The sequence below is a fragment of the Anopheles coluzzii genome, chromosome X, assembly GCF_943734685.1.
Source record: "Anopheles coluzzii chromosome X, AcolN3, whole genome shotgun sequence".
Taxonomy (NCBI): Eukaryota; Metazoa; Arthropoda; class Insecta; order Diptera; family Culicidae; genus Anopheles; species Anopheles coluzzii.
In genome coordinates this window covers 9,243,845-9,259,390 of record NC_064669.1, presented here as the reverse complement: position 1 = coordinate 9,259,390, position 15,546 = coordinate 9,243,845, and the positions used below count along the sequence as shown (strand labels likewise).

Below are 15,546 nucleotides of genomic sequence, written 5' to 3'. Positions count from 1 at the left end.
AAAGATTGGTTAAAAATCTCACTCTGCACGCTGGGGCTGTTCGCTAAGGAAAAATGTGAAACAAGGTGCTCTAGGTACTCACTCTCGAGGTAGAATGCCAGCTCGAAGTCGTCCGCGTTGGAGGCGAGCATGCGTGCGGTACGGCCGTCATTGTCCTGGATGTTGAGGTTAGCACCGCCGGCGACGAGCATGTAGCAGATGCTGCGCTGCCGTCCGGCGGCCGCTTTATGCAGTGCCGTCTGTCCCCTGTTGGGAAGCGAGAGACAGAGAGACTTAATGGGTCGTAATTAATCGGATGAAGAATGGGCCCGGTTCGGAGCCGCTCGATGGCTTGATAGCGGACGATCGGGGCGATTGAGCGAGTGGAACTCAATCTGAAGTGTTAACACCTCTTAGCCGTCCCACATTTGGTCCTTCGAACCAGATAAGGGGGAACGATAGTGATGCAATGGTGTGACAGTGGACAAAAGCGTACATTCACTTGCAGTGTTGGAATGAGGAAAGCTCGGCTGGAGCTGGTTAGTTCCTTATTGCTTTGCCAACTACTAGACAGCAAACAGCTACAAAACATAAAACAACCAGTTATGTAATGAAACTGATTTTGAGCCCACGCTGATCTTGGAACTGATCCTAAATCCATATCGATCCTGGAACTTCCAGCATCAGTTTCGGGACCGAAGCTGTAGCAGTCTACAATCATACCAGAACCAGTGGTGGGAACTCCAATACCGGAGCCGATTCCAGAGCCAACTCCGGAGCTAATTCTAGAGCCGACTGAGACTCTCGAATCAAGTCCGGAAACTATATTTGCGTCGGTTTCAAAATCGGCTCTGGAATCGGTATCGACCCGCGAAAGCTATCAACAAAATGCTGCAACAAAATCGTAGCACACAAATGCCTGTTCTTATAGAGATAGAGGCACAACCGATTCTGATTCCGGAGCTGATTCTGATCTCGGAGCCGGTTTCGATTCCGGAACCAATTTGTGGAGCTGATTCAGAATCGATTCCAGAAAACTTCTAACTCCCAAGTTTTCTGAAATCGATTCAGACGAAAACTTCACTTTTCTCTTCACTAATCAGAACCCATACTGGTCCTAGAACTGATCTTGAACTCATACCAATCCTTGAATTGATCCTGGACCCATACTCCTCCGCACACTAATTTTGAAACTGATTCTAAAGTCCTATTGCTCTTGGAACTTAAATATCAGCTCCAGGACCGAAGCAGAACAGAACTGAACCTATATAAGACCTGGAACCCAAGATCATACTAGAGCTGATCTTGAACCCGTATCGATCCTGAAACTGATCCTGAACTCATACCGATCTAAGAACTGATCCTCAACCTATTACGGCTCTAGAGCTCGTGTTCAATCTAAAACTGTCCTGAAGCTGATCCTGATGCTACATCTTGGAACGTTCTTGGAACTAATTTTGAACCGATGCTGGTCCTAGAACTGAACTAGAACCCTTTCCGGTTTTGGAACAGGTCCTAAACCCCTAAAGGCCCTAGAACTGTTTACGAACACAAACCGGTGCTGGAACTGTTCCTGAACCCAAACAGAATTTTATTTTAATTCATAAACTGTACCTACACCCATCTCAGTGAAGGATCGAATCGGGTCTTAACTAACCAGATACTCTAATCCCAGTAGCTACAAGTCTTTCAACATTAGATTACATTCTTTGCACTTCTCGCTTCATTGTCCCATTCCTCAGTCACTATCGCTGCTTACTTACGTTTCGTTGTCTATCATGTTGATGATGGAGTTCGGTGCGTAGGAGATGAGATAGCGTACAATGTCCTTGTGGCCGCAGCGGGCACCGTGATGCAGGGCAGTCTGGCCGGTCGAGTCGATGGAGAGAAGAGAGTAGCCCTGCAGATGGAGATCCTTTAACTGTGCGAAAGATGGAGGGAAAAAAGAGAGGGAAAGGTTGGTTTTGTGTCGGTAAAGCGCGTCAGCCAGTCCAGGGAAATGAGCCGATCAATGAGCCAGATTCCTTATCCGACCGATCGGTGCCGCAGATGAGATGAAAAAGGCGGAGATAATGGTGGCGGAGGCGGCGGCCGAGAACAACATCAAACAAAACGGACCCCCGGTACAACGTAGCGACATTCTGGCAGTGCCCCAGGCAGCCACAGAGCGCCTACTCACTGGCTCCGGGGCGCAACCCTCTTGACCTTGCAACTTACCATCACCAAGTCACCCGTTTTCGATGCCTTAATTACAGCATCCGTTGTTTTCTCCAGCAAATTACTGGTCAAAGGGTTAGGAAACGCCGCATTGAGTGGAACAGACAGAGCGAGCGAGAGAGTGATCGAAGGCATGTCGAATGGAGAACGACGACGAGCAGAACGAGACGAGCGAACCAAGAACCGATAACGCACGAAGCGGAATGGTGACCGAGGATGCAGTGGGCGACGCAGAAGCGGTAAACGCGAACCGAAACCGCCCGGGCGAAATGTGGGGCGAAATATGTTAAGTTAACGTATCGTGGAAACCAGCCGCAAGCCGAATCGAATCGTTTGCCCGCGTTTGTACCGATATTGGGGCAGGTTGTGCGGGCAACCAGCACGGCAGGACATCCGTCGATCCCCCGGGCGGGCACAGGTTGTGCGTTGTGGTGCGGCGTGGTGCAGTAGGGATTAGATTTGAGGGGATTTTTGTTTAAATGAAGAAAAAAGAGAAAGAAAACGAAACAAAAACAACACAACAAGATTAATTTAAACGAAACCGCTAATCGTAATGTAAGACTAAGAAGAAAAACACTCGCACATACACACACACACACACACACACACACACACACACACACACACACACCAACGATTACTACTGGAGAAGCTGCACAACAAGCGGACCTGTACGTTAGCCTAGCCGCTACAAAGCCTTGTTATCTACTTCGCATTTCCTCAAATCACTATCGTAAGAATAATGCATTACCACAGAGCTTACATAAATGTATTGCGCACTTCACTCTCGATTTTTGGCTGTGATTTTGGCCACCGTTACGGTCACTGGCATGCGTTATTACACTACTTCTAGGCTAACTGATAGCGCCTAAAGATATGCAATACACACTGCTTATTATAATTTTTATGGAGCAGTGTGTAAATTTTTTTTTTTGTCGTTTTGGTTTTCGCTTTTTTGCTTCTGGAAAGCTTCTGTCTCTTTTTGGCTAAGCATTTTTGATTTTTGTTTTGTTTTGCTGCTCTTATTGTTTTTGTTCAAATTATTTTTTGTTAGTATCATTTTGATTTTCCTTCTTTTTTTTTTGGTTCATTGGGAGATCATTTTTTTACGTTCTAATATTTAATGTTTTTCATCTTTCCTTTCCTTTTCTCTCTTTTTCTCTCTCTCTCTCTCTCTCTCTCTCTCTTTTTTTGCTTTCCAATGTTCTTTTTCTTAATTCTTTATCTTTTGTTTTGTTTAGCGTTGTTGTCCCGGTTTCATTAAACAAAAAAATGTCCCAAACCATTTCCTACCCGTTCTGGAATGCATATTATAATGTCCCTCTACAATTCCATCCTTCATCCCATCAAATTAACCACCCACATGACCACCCCCAACGATCCCCAAGCCACCCGAAAAAAAAAAACAAAAATCAAAATAACTGTCGAGCAGAACCTGCGTCCCCATGCGTTGCTTAATAAGCGCTGAAAAACGGCTTGCTGACAGTTTCGGGCTGCCTGACAGCGAGCCGTGCCAAGTGGTCCCTCGTGCAACCCCAAAACAAGTCGCGCAGAATCGCACAGCAGCCCAGTAGGCACCGTCAGCGCTGCTCGTGGTGCACTTTTCATGCATAAACAGGAGACAGGGGTACAAAATGGCGCTTCGAAAAACGCAAAACAACACACACTCACACAAAACCAACAACAACAAGAGTCCATTCAATAATAAGCATCACTCACACAAAAACACAAATATAAACATCGAAAAAAAAAAAAACCAACAACAAAACATAAACAAAAGGAAAACGGTTACGGCACGAGCAAACGAACACGTGTGTTCCACACGTATGCATGTCAGCAATTCTGTGTGAGTGAGGGTGTGAATATAGATATGTATGTGTGTATGTGTATTTTATCGTGTAAACATAAACATTATATAAAGGGCGGTGACTGGTGCTGGGCGGTGATGATGTCGCACAAGCCGAGGCACGCTTCCCTCTTCCTTCCCTTCTACCAACCTTGGGTCACACTTCGACCGCATGGTCGACCTGGGCCTGCCCTCCGCCGGACAGTGGCCGGAGCTACCCCCCGGCTGTCCGGCGGGCGGCTGCGACCGTCCCTGGCCCTGGGCGGACGAGGGGGACGACCGCGCGCTCGGCGCCGATCGCAGCGTCGAACGGTAGGTCGAGCTTTTGACAATCGGTGGCAAGAGCACCTCTTCGAAATCGCTGCAAAGAGGGTAGGAAATGTACAAAAAAGAGAGAGAGAGAGAGAGAGCGAGAAAGAGAGAGATGGTGGGAAGCAGGGATCCAGGGAACGGAGAGAAGGTAGGAAAAAGAAAGAGAAGAGAGAGAGAGAGAGAGAGAAATAATTCACATGAATTAGGCCATTCGAGCGACTTCGCAGATGGATGTGTTTGCTGGTGTTGTCGTTTGCTTGTGGCGCTTGTATTATTTGTTTGGTTTGCTTTGTTGTTGTGTACATTAATTCCCACCGAGGCATATCAAATTCATAGCTCTTTTAGTACAAGTTTCGCAGTGAACACAAGCGAAATGTTATTGCAAAACTAATAACAACAATAACGAAAGTTGTAAAAAAGCCAAACCGATAGGATACATCAGTGTGTCTCAAGGAAAAAGAAAGAAAAACACGGATTTGAATCGAAACCAAGGATAAAACATCAAATATTTGGCAAAACAAATTAAATAAAAGGCAAAACAAATACAACAGCAAAAAATGCCAAAACCAAAATGCATTCGATTGCTATAGAAAAAGAGAGAGAGAGAGAGAGTGAGAGAGAAAGAGACAAAGAGAAAGCACTATAACACAGCGAGGTGGATTTGTGTGTTTTGTGGTTTCACTGTGGTGTTACTTTCGCCATGGCTCGGAATTTGCATCTCACACAAACGGCTCGGATTTCGCTCAGCCCGATCGATCTTGTTGCCCCCAGCTGGTGCTCCGAATGGTAATGGGGGAAGGGAGAGTGGACGAAATTTGCGTGGTAAAACTTTGGAAAGAAAAAGCGGAATCAAAAACGGTATGTTTGCCAATTAGTGCCAATTGGAAGTGGTTCAATTTCGAACATACGGTACGCGCAAGAAGAACTCGCTTGCGCCGCTCGCCGGGCGACTTTGCCTTTCGAGATCGATACACGACTGACGCGACGCTGTTGATACACACATACACACACGCGCGCATTTACACACAAGCACACACATACACGCAATCATTGACAAGGCTGGATGCCGGGTGTCGTCGCCTTGCTGAAAGCTACAAGTCATAGTCGTTGCAGTGTTTCTCGATTGATGTTGCTGATGGCGGTTGTGACGGGCGAATTTCAAAGAAATACCAATACGACCAATCGATGGCTGAGGAGGATCTGTTTTTGGGGTTTCGCTTTAAAATAAATGGTGATTAATGCTGAAACACTAAGGTCAATTAAGGCTTTAAAGGTAAATTTTGTGCGTCAGAAAGTATAGTCCCAGTATCGTTCACAACTGTCACACACTGTATCTGTGCATCTTTGTATTTCGAGCGTGGTGCATACGATAAAATTTGGCACGTCGCTGTGCAGTGATTTTTAATAAGAAACGCCTAAAAGTATGCAATGGTGTTCAACAAAACAAAGGTTCCGCTTCGTGTAATCAGCGCTTGAAAGTGTACAACCATTTGTTTTTCTGTGGCCTAAAGCTCCTTTTAGCGCCTTGCGGTATGCAAAACATTAGAAGCGTACCACTGGCCAGACATTTGCGCCCAATGAGTATGCAACTCTTTTTTTTTTTTTGAAGATCACAAAATCCCCTTACAAAACAACTTCCCTGAGTGCCTGAAGGTACACAATCTGAGTTAAGGTTACACATATTTTTTTTTTTTGTTAGTGTTGTTATAATTACCCAGCTCGCAAATTTCTGACAATTGCCATTTTATCACCTTGTAATCGCCGTAATCGAATTAAAGCCAATTAGCAGAGCAATTAACGGTTATTCAATGCATTTGAAAAATGTTGTATTAAATTTTAAATTTGAATTTGCAACTTCCAAAAGAAAACCTTACTAGCGACTTTAACACTGCACTGTTGTAGCGACGCCTAGCGATGTGTTTGAGATTCGATAGCACAATCTAGGTGTTTGTTTTTTTTTTTGCGTTAAGCCCTAAGCTATGTCACACTATTGAAAACAACGTTTGCATTTCGTTTGCAACGTTTGCACTATTGAAAACAACGTTCAGTGGTTACACGCAAGAACGTTGAAGGGCGTTAATTTAAACTCATTTCGATGGCTCTCATGTAAAAAAAAATATTAAAATAAATATTGCACCCATCCTGCAAATGAAATGTGAGCATATTTTTATGATTTTAACGAGGAGCCATTATATTTGTTTAATACAATATTTTTCATACTATTTTATTGCAGCAAGAAGCTACTAATATTAATAGAAACACATACGGAAAAAGAAAAAAGTTCACATAACAATCAGGATTTGAACTCCCACTCTTTGGGCTCGGAATCAAATGCATTGTCACTTCTATTTCTATTTCTATTTGATCGTAGTAGTTATGATGAAGTAAAACCGGTACATAAACAAGTTATGATGACGGCAATCTATATGTTCTTGTTGAATTTAAGTTGTGAAAAGTTTCAAAGCGAACTGAAGTGAAAGTTTCGGTTGATATCGTTATTCGCCTTCCAGGGCGACTAAAGGCTTAAATGTCTTCTTAATGCCCTCAAAGCCGTTTAATGTTGGTAGGGTATCGTTGGATGATTCAGGATTATCCTGTTTAACAAAATATTTAAAAAAATAATCAAACAAAAAACCATTGCCTACTAATTGCTCGTGATTGCCACAAAATTGTTAAAGGTAAATCAGTTAAAGGTGATACTGTCCTGTGGGCGGAAGCATCAACCGTTACATATCAAATCAAGGTCAGCGGGTCCTCCCAACACAATCCTAAGAGTTGGTTTGATACGTTACTTATTGCATACCTTTAGGCGCATCGCGATAACAAAACGACCTTCCACCGGCTACTATTTGCCGAACCACTGGAGTGTGTGCTCAAGCAACTGCTACCGAACTACTAGCCGGCATCGCGAATAAGTGAACTCTTTTTAACAGTCGTTTAAAGTTCATTTTGGTTTAACCGAGTTCATTTGTTGTTCATTCCTGTTAAAATAAACGATCGTCAAAACAGTTAACGACTGCTCGATATCGCATGTAGGCAAACATGGGGAAAAAATTCGAGCAGTATAATTAAACGACTGTTAATTTGTATCGCATACGCTCTTGACAGTCGTTTGTTTAACGGTGGCATAGGACCAGTCGTTAAAATTAACAAATGAACTCAATGCGTTCGCGATGCCAAATTCTAGCAATTTTTAACGACTCTGGTTAATTTTTAACGACTGTTAATTTTAAACCAATTCTTTCGCGATGCCAGCTACTGTCAGAGTGTTAATAGCGCGCTAAGGGACTACCAGGAAACAAGCTGTCAAATACTCGTTTGTTTTTTCGCTGTGCTGGTGTGTGTATGTTTTTTTTTTTTGTTCTCTCTCTACCAACATCTACCACCCCGGGGGGGAGCGAGGGACCTATCAACTTCCACACAGTGTAGGACACACACACACATACACACGGAGACGAGCGCCTAACACACGAAGGCTATACAGCAAGAAGTATATTCACCTGAATCCGAAAGCGTCCTCATTCAGACCGAACAAGCGCTCGTGGAAGCTGCGCAGACAGAGCGTGTGTGTTGTTGGTTTGTTTTGTTTTTTTTTGTGTTTTTGTATTTGGTCGACGAAAGGGGAAGCACAGAATATAGGAAGAGAATTTAATGTTCTTTGCGTTCTGATTAAACCGCACCGTTGGCACCCTTCGATGCATAATCGAACCGGCGCACCGGATGGCTCATGAATAATGGGCTTCTACGTCCCCGGGAATGTCCCCTGTACTCGAATCAACACATAAACGCGCACACACACACACATACGCACAGAGACATACATTCACGAACGCATGAGCTTGGGCGTGTGAGCGGTGCGTTGCGTGTGGTGTTATGAAATATAAATGTGACTTATGCATAGCAAAAGCGCCCCCACCGAGCGCTCCGTCCAGCGCAAGGGGCAGGGTACACATGACAGGAGGGATTGTGGTGCGCCGTGCAGCGAGGATTGTGTCGATGAGGAGGGCGTACGAACAACTGGAATGGATGGATGGTTTGGGATGAGGGTGTGTAATGCAATCGACGGCGTTGCTTCGCTCCAAATGAACGAAACAAAACAAAAAAAAATGAAGGAAACAGTACGCCATTTCCCCCTCAAACGGGCAAGCAAATGAGTGTGCATGTGACAGGGGGCAGGTGGACACAAAACGGAATGGAGCAGGAGGATGTCACTGGGAGGGAAGGGCGAAAACGTACCTTTTGAAGTTGACCATCTGGTCCAGGCTCTGCCCGTTGCCGACGGAATCGTGCCCGATCGGGGGGCGCGCCTGCTGCCCGTCCGCATCCTGCGAGCCTTGCGAACCTGCGCGAAAGAGAAAGAGTGAAAGAGCGTGAATTGTAGAAAGATACAAAGAGAAACAGTGAGAGCGAGTACGAGAATGCATACCCTTGCGCGATGGAATGTCACTGGCGGTGGCGGCGGGCGGCCCAGACAGCGAACGGTCGAGCAGTTTGCCGGCCTGCGGTGAGCAGGGGGCGCCACCGTCGCCCGACTCGAGGCTGCCGGCGACGGGCGTACCGTGGGCCCCGAGCCGCCGATGCTCGTCCTCGGGCGTCTGGGGCAGGGTCGGGCTCTCCTGGTCCAGCACGAACACGCAGTCGTTCGCGATGTCGGTGATGAAGTGCAGATTCTCCTGGGCCCGGTCGACGCGGAAGAACCGCTCGGCGGTGCAGGCTGCAAAGCGGGTCCGGAAGGAGGGGAGGGGGCGATAAGTGTCGAGGATTAGTATGCGGTGCGGGACGTTGCGAGCACGGTTCCAGGTGCAGTTTTGAAAGGGACTTACAGTCGATGAAGCACCAGTCCGGGGACAGCTTCGGGCTGTCCGGCTGCTCGCCGCAGTACTTGTTGATGAGGACGCGCACCTGCTCCAGGTCGGTGACCGGCACCTCCAGGCTGCCCAGGTTGACTGCCGACTGCTTCAGCAGCTCCTTGTCGTAATGGTGCTGCTCGTAGTCCGCCATCATGATCTTCATCAGGCTCATGTGGAGCGATTCCAGCTTTTCCTGCCTGCAGGGTTTTGGGACGAGAGATGGGAGACGTTAGTGAGCAGTTGGCGGTGCCGTGGAGCCGTGGTGCGTCGTGCGCGACACGTACGGTACATTAGCCCGGCCCGGTTTCTTTTTGGCCAGCATCACAGCCTTGTTCAGCAGGGTCAGCTCGATGTTGGATGGGTTCAGCTTGCACGCCTCGCCGTCCACCTGCATCGGTATTGTCTTGGACGTGACGATCCGGGCGGTGCGGCACTGGGTAATGCAGGTACCGTGGCCGCCGGCTTGCAGCAGCGGCAGCTGGTAGGTGGTGAGGCCAACCACCTCGATCATGCCATCGTCGGTGGCCGGCTCAAACTGGCCACCGGATTTGTTCCACGGATGCGTACCACCACCGTAGCTGATGAGCGGGAGCGAATGAAGGAGAGCGTGTTTAGAAACCTTCCACAGCGAACACCCTTCCCCACCCCCTTACCTTGGAATGTTGAGGAATACTATCGCGTGCACCTTGTGCTCCTTGAGCTTCGGTGTCAGATCCTTGCCGTCGCACTCGAGCGTCACGAACTCGGCCAAACCCTTCCACTTGCGCTTCAGCAGATCCTTGCCGCCGGCCTGGCCATAGAACATTTTATTTCGCAGCCGCGAGTTGAACTTTTCCGGATGCGCCTCTGCCGGGAGGGGAAACCAATGTGGAATGCAGCGTGTTAATGTTGTGCTACCGGGGGCAGCGGCACACGCAAAAGCACTTACCGCGCGCCTCATGGAACTCGAGCGCAATGTGGGCGTCGACGCCGAGCGAGAAGTAGTTGTTGACCACGTTCAGTGGCAGATTGTCCTTACCATCGCCCGTGTTCGGCACCGAGGTGTTCGGTTCCACCTTCAGGCTCCAGCGATCGAGCAGTACCGTGTCGGAGTTGCCGATGTTGGCCAAAATCTTACCGATCGGCTCGTCGGTATAGCCCTGCGCAAAGGGGGAGGGCAAGAAAGGGATTAAAATTATTCAAACTAGTAAAACCATCAAAAAAGGCAATGCCTAGCTGTTGTACCGTCGGATGACTATTGTGGCGCCTACATGTATGCAAAATGCCAACAGCATTATTATCTTCATCATTCATTAGTGAACTTTGTTTGCGTTTGAGTTTCAGCTACTGCTCATTTGATCGAGCATTGCTTCACATTCGACTGTTGACGTTAGATACATTCAAAAACCATGAGTAACGGTAGTACATAACGGTTGTAAGTCACAGTTACACCTAGCAAGTCTCTCTATGCGCCTAAATGTAGCCAAAAACAGATACATGTTTGCTGCAGGGTTTGCTAGCCATTGAACGATAGTGTAAAGCTAGTAATGCCTGTCAAGAACAACTTTGATCAAATACTTGACTTCATCGGCATGGGTTAGCGGAAGGTGGGGTAGAATGAGTATACGGGGCACAATGAATACCTTTTATTTAAACACTATTTCACATGAAGGTTAAATGACAAGACTCAACATGTGTTCGCTGGAGTATTATATGAACATCATGTATGTGTTATAACCCGTTACTAAACAACTACCAAGAAAAAAAGGAGTTAAAGGCGGATTTATGTAATTTTTACCACTTCACCAAGAGCTTTAAGTAATGTCGCAGCAAACATTTAGGCGATCATTATGGCACACGCGTTACTGTTTGAGTGTCGGTGCCACCATACGCACTCTGCCAATTAGTGTACGAGAGTTTTTAAAATAAATGTTTTTAAACAAATGAGTTTTAAACAAAACAAATACATCATACTTCAAAAAAGGATTTAAAGGCAGGTTTATGTAATTATTTCCACTTTACCACGAGCTCTACCTAATGTAGCAGGGATGTGTGGAAATGTTACAAGCAGGACAATTAAATGCATCTTGTTATAAAGATAACAAAAAAATATAAAGTAAAAATCCTAATGTCAAGTAGGGCAAAATGGCCAGTTTAGTTTGTCAAATGGCGCTTGATTTGGCGCTTGGTCCACACAATACAGCTAACAGACTCAGTTTCAAAACATCCGATTCCATTGTTTGAATCGTGTAAAAAGTGTATTGATTTTGAAACGATACGATTGAAAAAAAAATGCAGGGCTGCAGATAATCAAGAGAAAAGTAAAAAAAATCATTTCGTTATCTTGAGGCATGTTCATTGATAACTGTAATTGTGATAGTTGATAGTAGTAGTATAAAATAATGTAATAATACTAATGTTTCATGGAAAATTCGAATAAATATTAATAAAACTGCTTAACATTACCATTTTTTATGTTCGTTCTATTTTTGTGGATTTTTTTTTTTGCAAAACAAAATGTCAAAATTCATTTGTTTAGCATGCTATAAATCGTACTGTTATACCTGCTCTCGGGGCGCTATAATTATAACTGCTAAAAAAAATGCCTATGCTCGCAAGCTCTTTAATGCGAGGGCTCTGGGGCTGTGAACTTGTATGGCGTGCGAGCCCTCGCGTGCCCTCGCAAATCGCTGTCAATTGCATGGCGAGTACTTAAGAAGAATTTCTTTAAAAACCGCCTAAATATATGCAAAATAAAGATGAACTATGCCTGCAACTTTTTATTCCAAAATGCGATATGATGCACTGTATAATAGTATATTACAGGGTTTTCCACGATGTATCGGTTGGTTCTCATTGTTGTTTGGTTGCTTCCCATATTTTGTCTAGTGCGGTCCCACGATTTTTTTGGCGTTTTTCATGATTCTATTGGTATAATTGTATTGATATCCAATAGGACGATACTAATACATTATGGGAACGAACCGTCAATCTATGGGATACGATGAATGAATCGTGAGACGAGCCCGAAAATTATGGGAACCGACCAATCAATCGTCGGAAACCCTGTAATACCTCTGTTCTTCAAGATACTTGTTGGAGTGTTCAAATGTAACACATTAAAGTGCAATATAACAGTAGATCTTTAAAAAAACAACAGCATCATTCAATTGTATACTTACACCACCCCAACCAAGGGCACGGGCAAGATCGTTGCCGGTACCGAGCGGCAGCACACCGACCGCCGGTGGCGGCACAAAGTTAATCTGATCGAGCACGGACAGCACCCAGCCGACGGTACCGTCACCGCCGCACGCGAGTATACGCAGCTGTGGTACTTTGCGGAACAGCTCAAGCCTGTGACGGGAGAAAAAAAAAACAGCATTAATTTTGTGCTTATCACTCGAGAAACGTAATCGCTTCGACGCACTCACCCCATGCGCGGCCCGCCCTGCGTGAGGTCGAACACCTGGCGCGGGTTGAGCAGCCACTGGAATTTTTGCAGCAGCTTCGCGCCCTGGTTGCCGCCCGACTTCGGGTTGATGAACACGAGCACCGGCGTGAGGTTGGCGGTCGGGATCGGCTTGATGACGAACGTGCGCGGCTCGCGCGGTATCGACACCTTCTTGCCCGCCTTCGACTTCTTCTTCTGGGGCGTTTTGCGGAGCGACGACTTGAAGTTACCCTTGCGTGGCAGCTTCACGATCCAGGACGGTGGCACTACAATGCTCCGGTGCGTGCCAAGCGTACACTCTTCCCCGATACGTTCCGGGTTGAAGCACGCTTCCTTGTTGTGGTAGGACGCCTTGCACCAGGCGCACGATAACGCGACAATCTCTTTGGAGCTGAACGTTAGTTTCGCTTGTAGGGACTGTGGGGTCGGAGGGCGAAGATGGGAAAGGGGAACATTAAAATAGAGTAGTCAGAACAATTCTCATGCACGAGATGCAGCGTGCGTTTTTTTTTTCATAACATGTTACGTTTTTGGCACTGCCAGCTAGCGCCTAAAGGTATGCGATTTCGAGACACATGTTTACTGGTTTTTTAAATATCAACGAACAAGATTTTATTCTTCTTGTCTCGTAAAACGGAACTCCTCGTCGGGATAGTAAAAATGCAAAAAAGACCAATATTAACCCGATTGCAATACGAGACGGTCTTTGTAATAAAAAGTTTACCCATAAAAACACACAAAACGATAAAATGCTTTCTTTGCATATCTTTAGGCGCTATTCACAGCATCCTGCAGCAACCTTGCATTAAGCCTGAGTCTGCAGAAAAGCAAACAAACAATCTATGCGCAATCAGCGCGTTGCAAAACCACCAGCAAAACGTAAACAACCGAGCAACGGGCAGCGAATTGTTTTTTTTTTCTTCTTTTTTTTTGAGTGAGTGGCTCAAGAGACGAACCGGAACATAAAATTGTGCAGTAAAATTGCACTTATTATCGTGAGTAACACTTCACTCTACAACTCACTCGCACACACACACACATGAAGTGATAATCGCTCGTAAAACAGCAAATGAGCAAGGACACGATACGCACTTGAACCATCGAACACCACATACCCGCACGTACCGTGTCGCAGGTTCACCGATTTTTTTGCTTTCGAGGAAAGTTTCCACCACGGTTAGGAGCTCGATGGAACTGCTCGAAAGTGGTGCGCGTTGCGGTAGTAGTTTTTAGTTTTTATTGATGCGCGATAGTTTTACGAGCTTGTTTGTTTTCGCCTTGTGGCCTCGAAAGCACTACTTAGGAGTATATCTAAGCTACTGATAGGTGTGATTGACGCGCCTGACCTACTAGCAAGATATTTGTCTTTTAGTTATGTTTATAGAGCCTTTGAGCTAGCAAGAATGAACATTAATGTGCCCGCTAGAACTTTCGCCAACAAAACTGGCTAAAAGAGCTTGCATTGAAAATCAACTCATAACTACCAAGCCTCTGAAATTTAACGCTCAATGGGATAGTTTGGACTGGCGACACATTTTTGTCAACCATTATTACTTTACTGTGCCTGTTTGTATTATCCTGTTGTGATTGTTTGGTTTTGTTTTATGTGTTATTGATTGCTAAATTAAAGTTATAGGATTACCTTAAGTGATGAGGCCACGTCACTCGACCTATTACTTCTTGAATGAACAGTTCAATACTTCCCAACAGTGCGAAAGCTGCCAGTTTGTGCAGCAAGATTGCAAACTTGCAAGTGACATCAAGGTTGTAACACTAAGTATAATTAATTGGGCGTGTGGGATTACCTTAGCAAATACCGCTAATCAGCATAATTATTACTAATTTTCGTCAATTATAGCTGCAGTGGAGACGAGCGATGGAGCAACATATTGTTTTGCATCCTGCCGCAGCCACAATAAGACAACCCTTGCCGTCGCAAAATTGCATACTCGAGCGGCAAACGTTTCTTAGTAGCACTGCTGCGAACGTAGCAAACATTTAGGCGCTCATTATGGCACACGCGTTACTGTTTGAGCGTGGGTGCCACCATACGCACTCTGCCGATTAGTGTACGAGGGTTTTTCAAACAAATGTACGGCCTCAGATGAGCTTGACTGCCACGTACCGTGATCTGCAAACTTTCCACAAGCGACAGCTGGTGTATTGTGACCCAGGAGGGCAAATCGACCATAATATTTAATTTCATTTTGCACTCACAATAAATCACCGCTCCATTTACGCTCGGACCAGCAAAACCACACACAATCATTGTTCGATCCAAGGCTCCCGTCCATCCTTGAACGTTTAGGTTGAGCAAATGAACAGGCTGTAGGTTTAAAATTGGATGATCGGCCCGAAGTAAGAGAAGAATAGCGAATTAGCAGGTAATAACAATCGTACCGCTCTCGGCACAATTTAATAAGAAACTCAGTGGAGCGATTATGCATTCTAATTGAAATACAGCCGCTGGCTATCTGTGATTGCCACAGTGCACCAAGGCCCTGGACATGCTGCCCCCTCATGGTAGCTTGCTGTCCAGTTGATTGTATTCAATTAATTACCAGCAAACAGTTGTTGCTCCATTAGAGCCAATTAATAGTGCATATTGCTTTCGATGCTGATAGGTGGGTGTGCGTCTAAGAATAGTTGTTGCCTTTCTTTTTCTTTTTTTCATGTATAGATGGGTCGTTGGGTGACGGGGAAAAGGCAATAAAATAAAATGCAAAATGCAGAAGAAATGCTAGCGGTCACTTTACTCGGTATTGATGCTGTTGGGCTAAATAATAATGGAAATGCTTGCCTTGCACATTCCTGATCCGCTTGGAAGGCTTAACTGTTCCCGTTGAACGTTATGCAAACAACAATTGCAATTGCTATTCAGCAAATGACTGCAAAACGTCACAGTGAAA

General features: G+C 45.5%; 1 protein-coding gene across 7 annotated transcripts in view; it reads right to left on the bottom strand.

Moving 5' to 3' along the window:
* Nucleotides 1–15,546, bottom strand: part of LOC120961004 (eye-specific diacylglycerol kinase) — a 132,908-nt gene that overhangs the window by 15,121 nt on the left and 102,241 nt on the right. For 5 of the 7 annotated variants that reach the window (XM_049610520.1, XM_049610524.1, XM_049610518.1 and 2 more), the window contains exons 7-18: nucleotides 12,618–13,054; nucleotides 12,366–12,540; nucleotides 10,133–10,343; nucleotides 9,858–10,050; nucleotides 9,489–9,782; nucleotides 9,178–9,401; nucleotides 8,781–9,068; nucleotides 8,591–8,696; nucleotides 7,855–7,902; nucleotides 2,197–2,260; nucleotides 1,743–1,900; nucleotides 83–246 (exon numbers count right to left, since the gene is read on the bottom strand). In XM_049610520.1, the coding sequence (XP_049466477.1) occupies nucleotides 83–246; nucleotides 1,743–1,900; nucleotides 2,197–2,260; nucleotides 7,855–7,902; nucleotides 8,591–8,696; nucleotides 8,781–9,068; nucleotides 9,178–9,401; nucleotides 9,489–9,782; nucleotides 9,858–10,050; nucleotides 10,133–10,343; nucleotides 12,366–12,540; nucleotides 12,618–13,054 (2,362 nt within the window). Of the gene's footprint in view, nucleotides 1–82; nucleotides 247–1,742; nucleotides 1,901–2,196; nucleotides 2,261–7,854; nucleotides 7,903–8,590; nucleotides 8,697–8,780; nucleotides 9,069–9,177; nucleotides 9,402–9,488; nucleotides 9,783–9,857; nucleotides 10,051–10,132; nucleotides 10,344–12,365; nucleotides 12,541–12,617; nucleotides 13,055–15,546 lie in introns of those variants that run through there. The other 2 variants (XM_049610530.1, XM_040377309.2) reach the window with 2 other exon arrangements.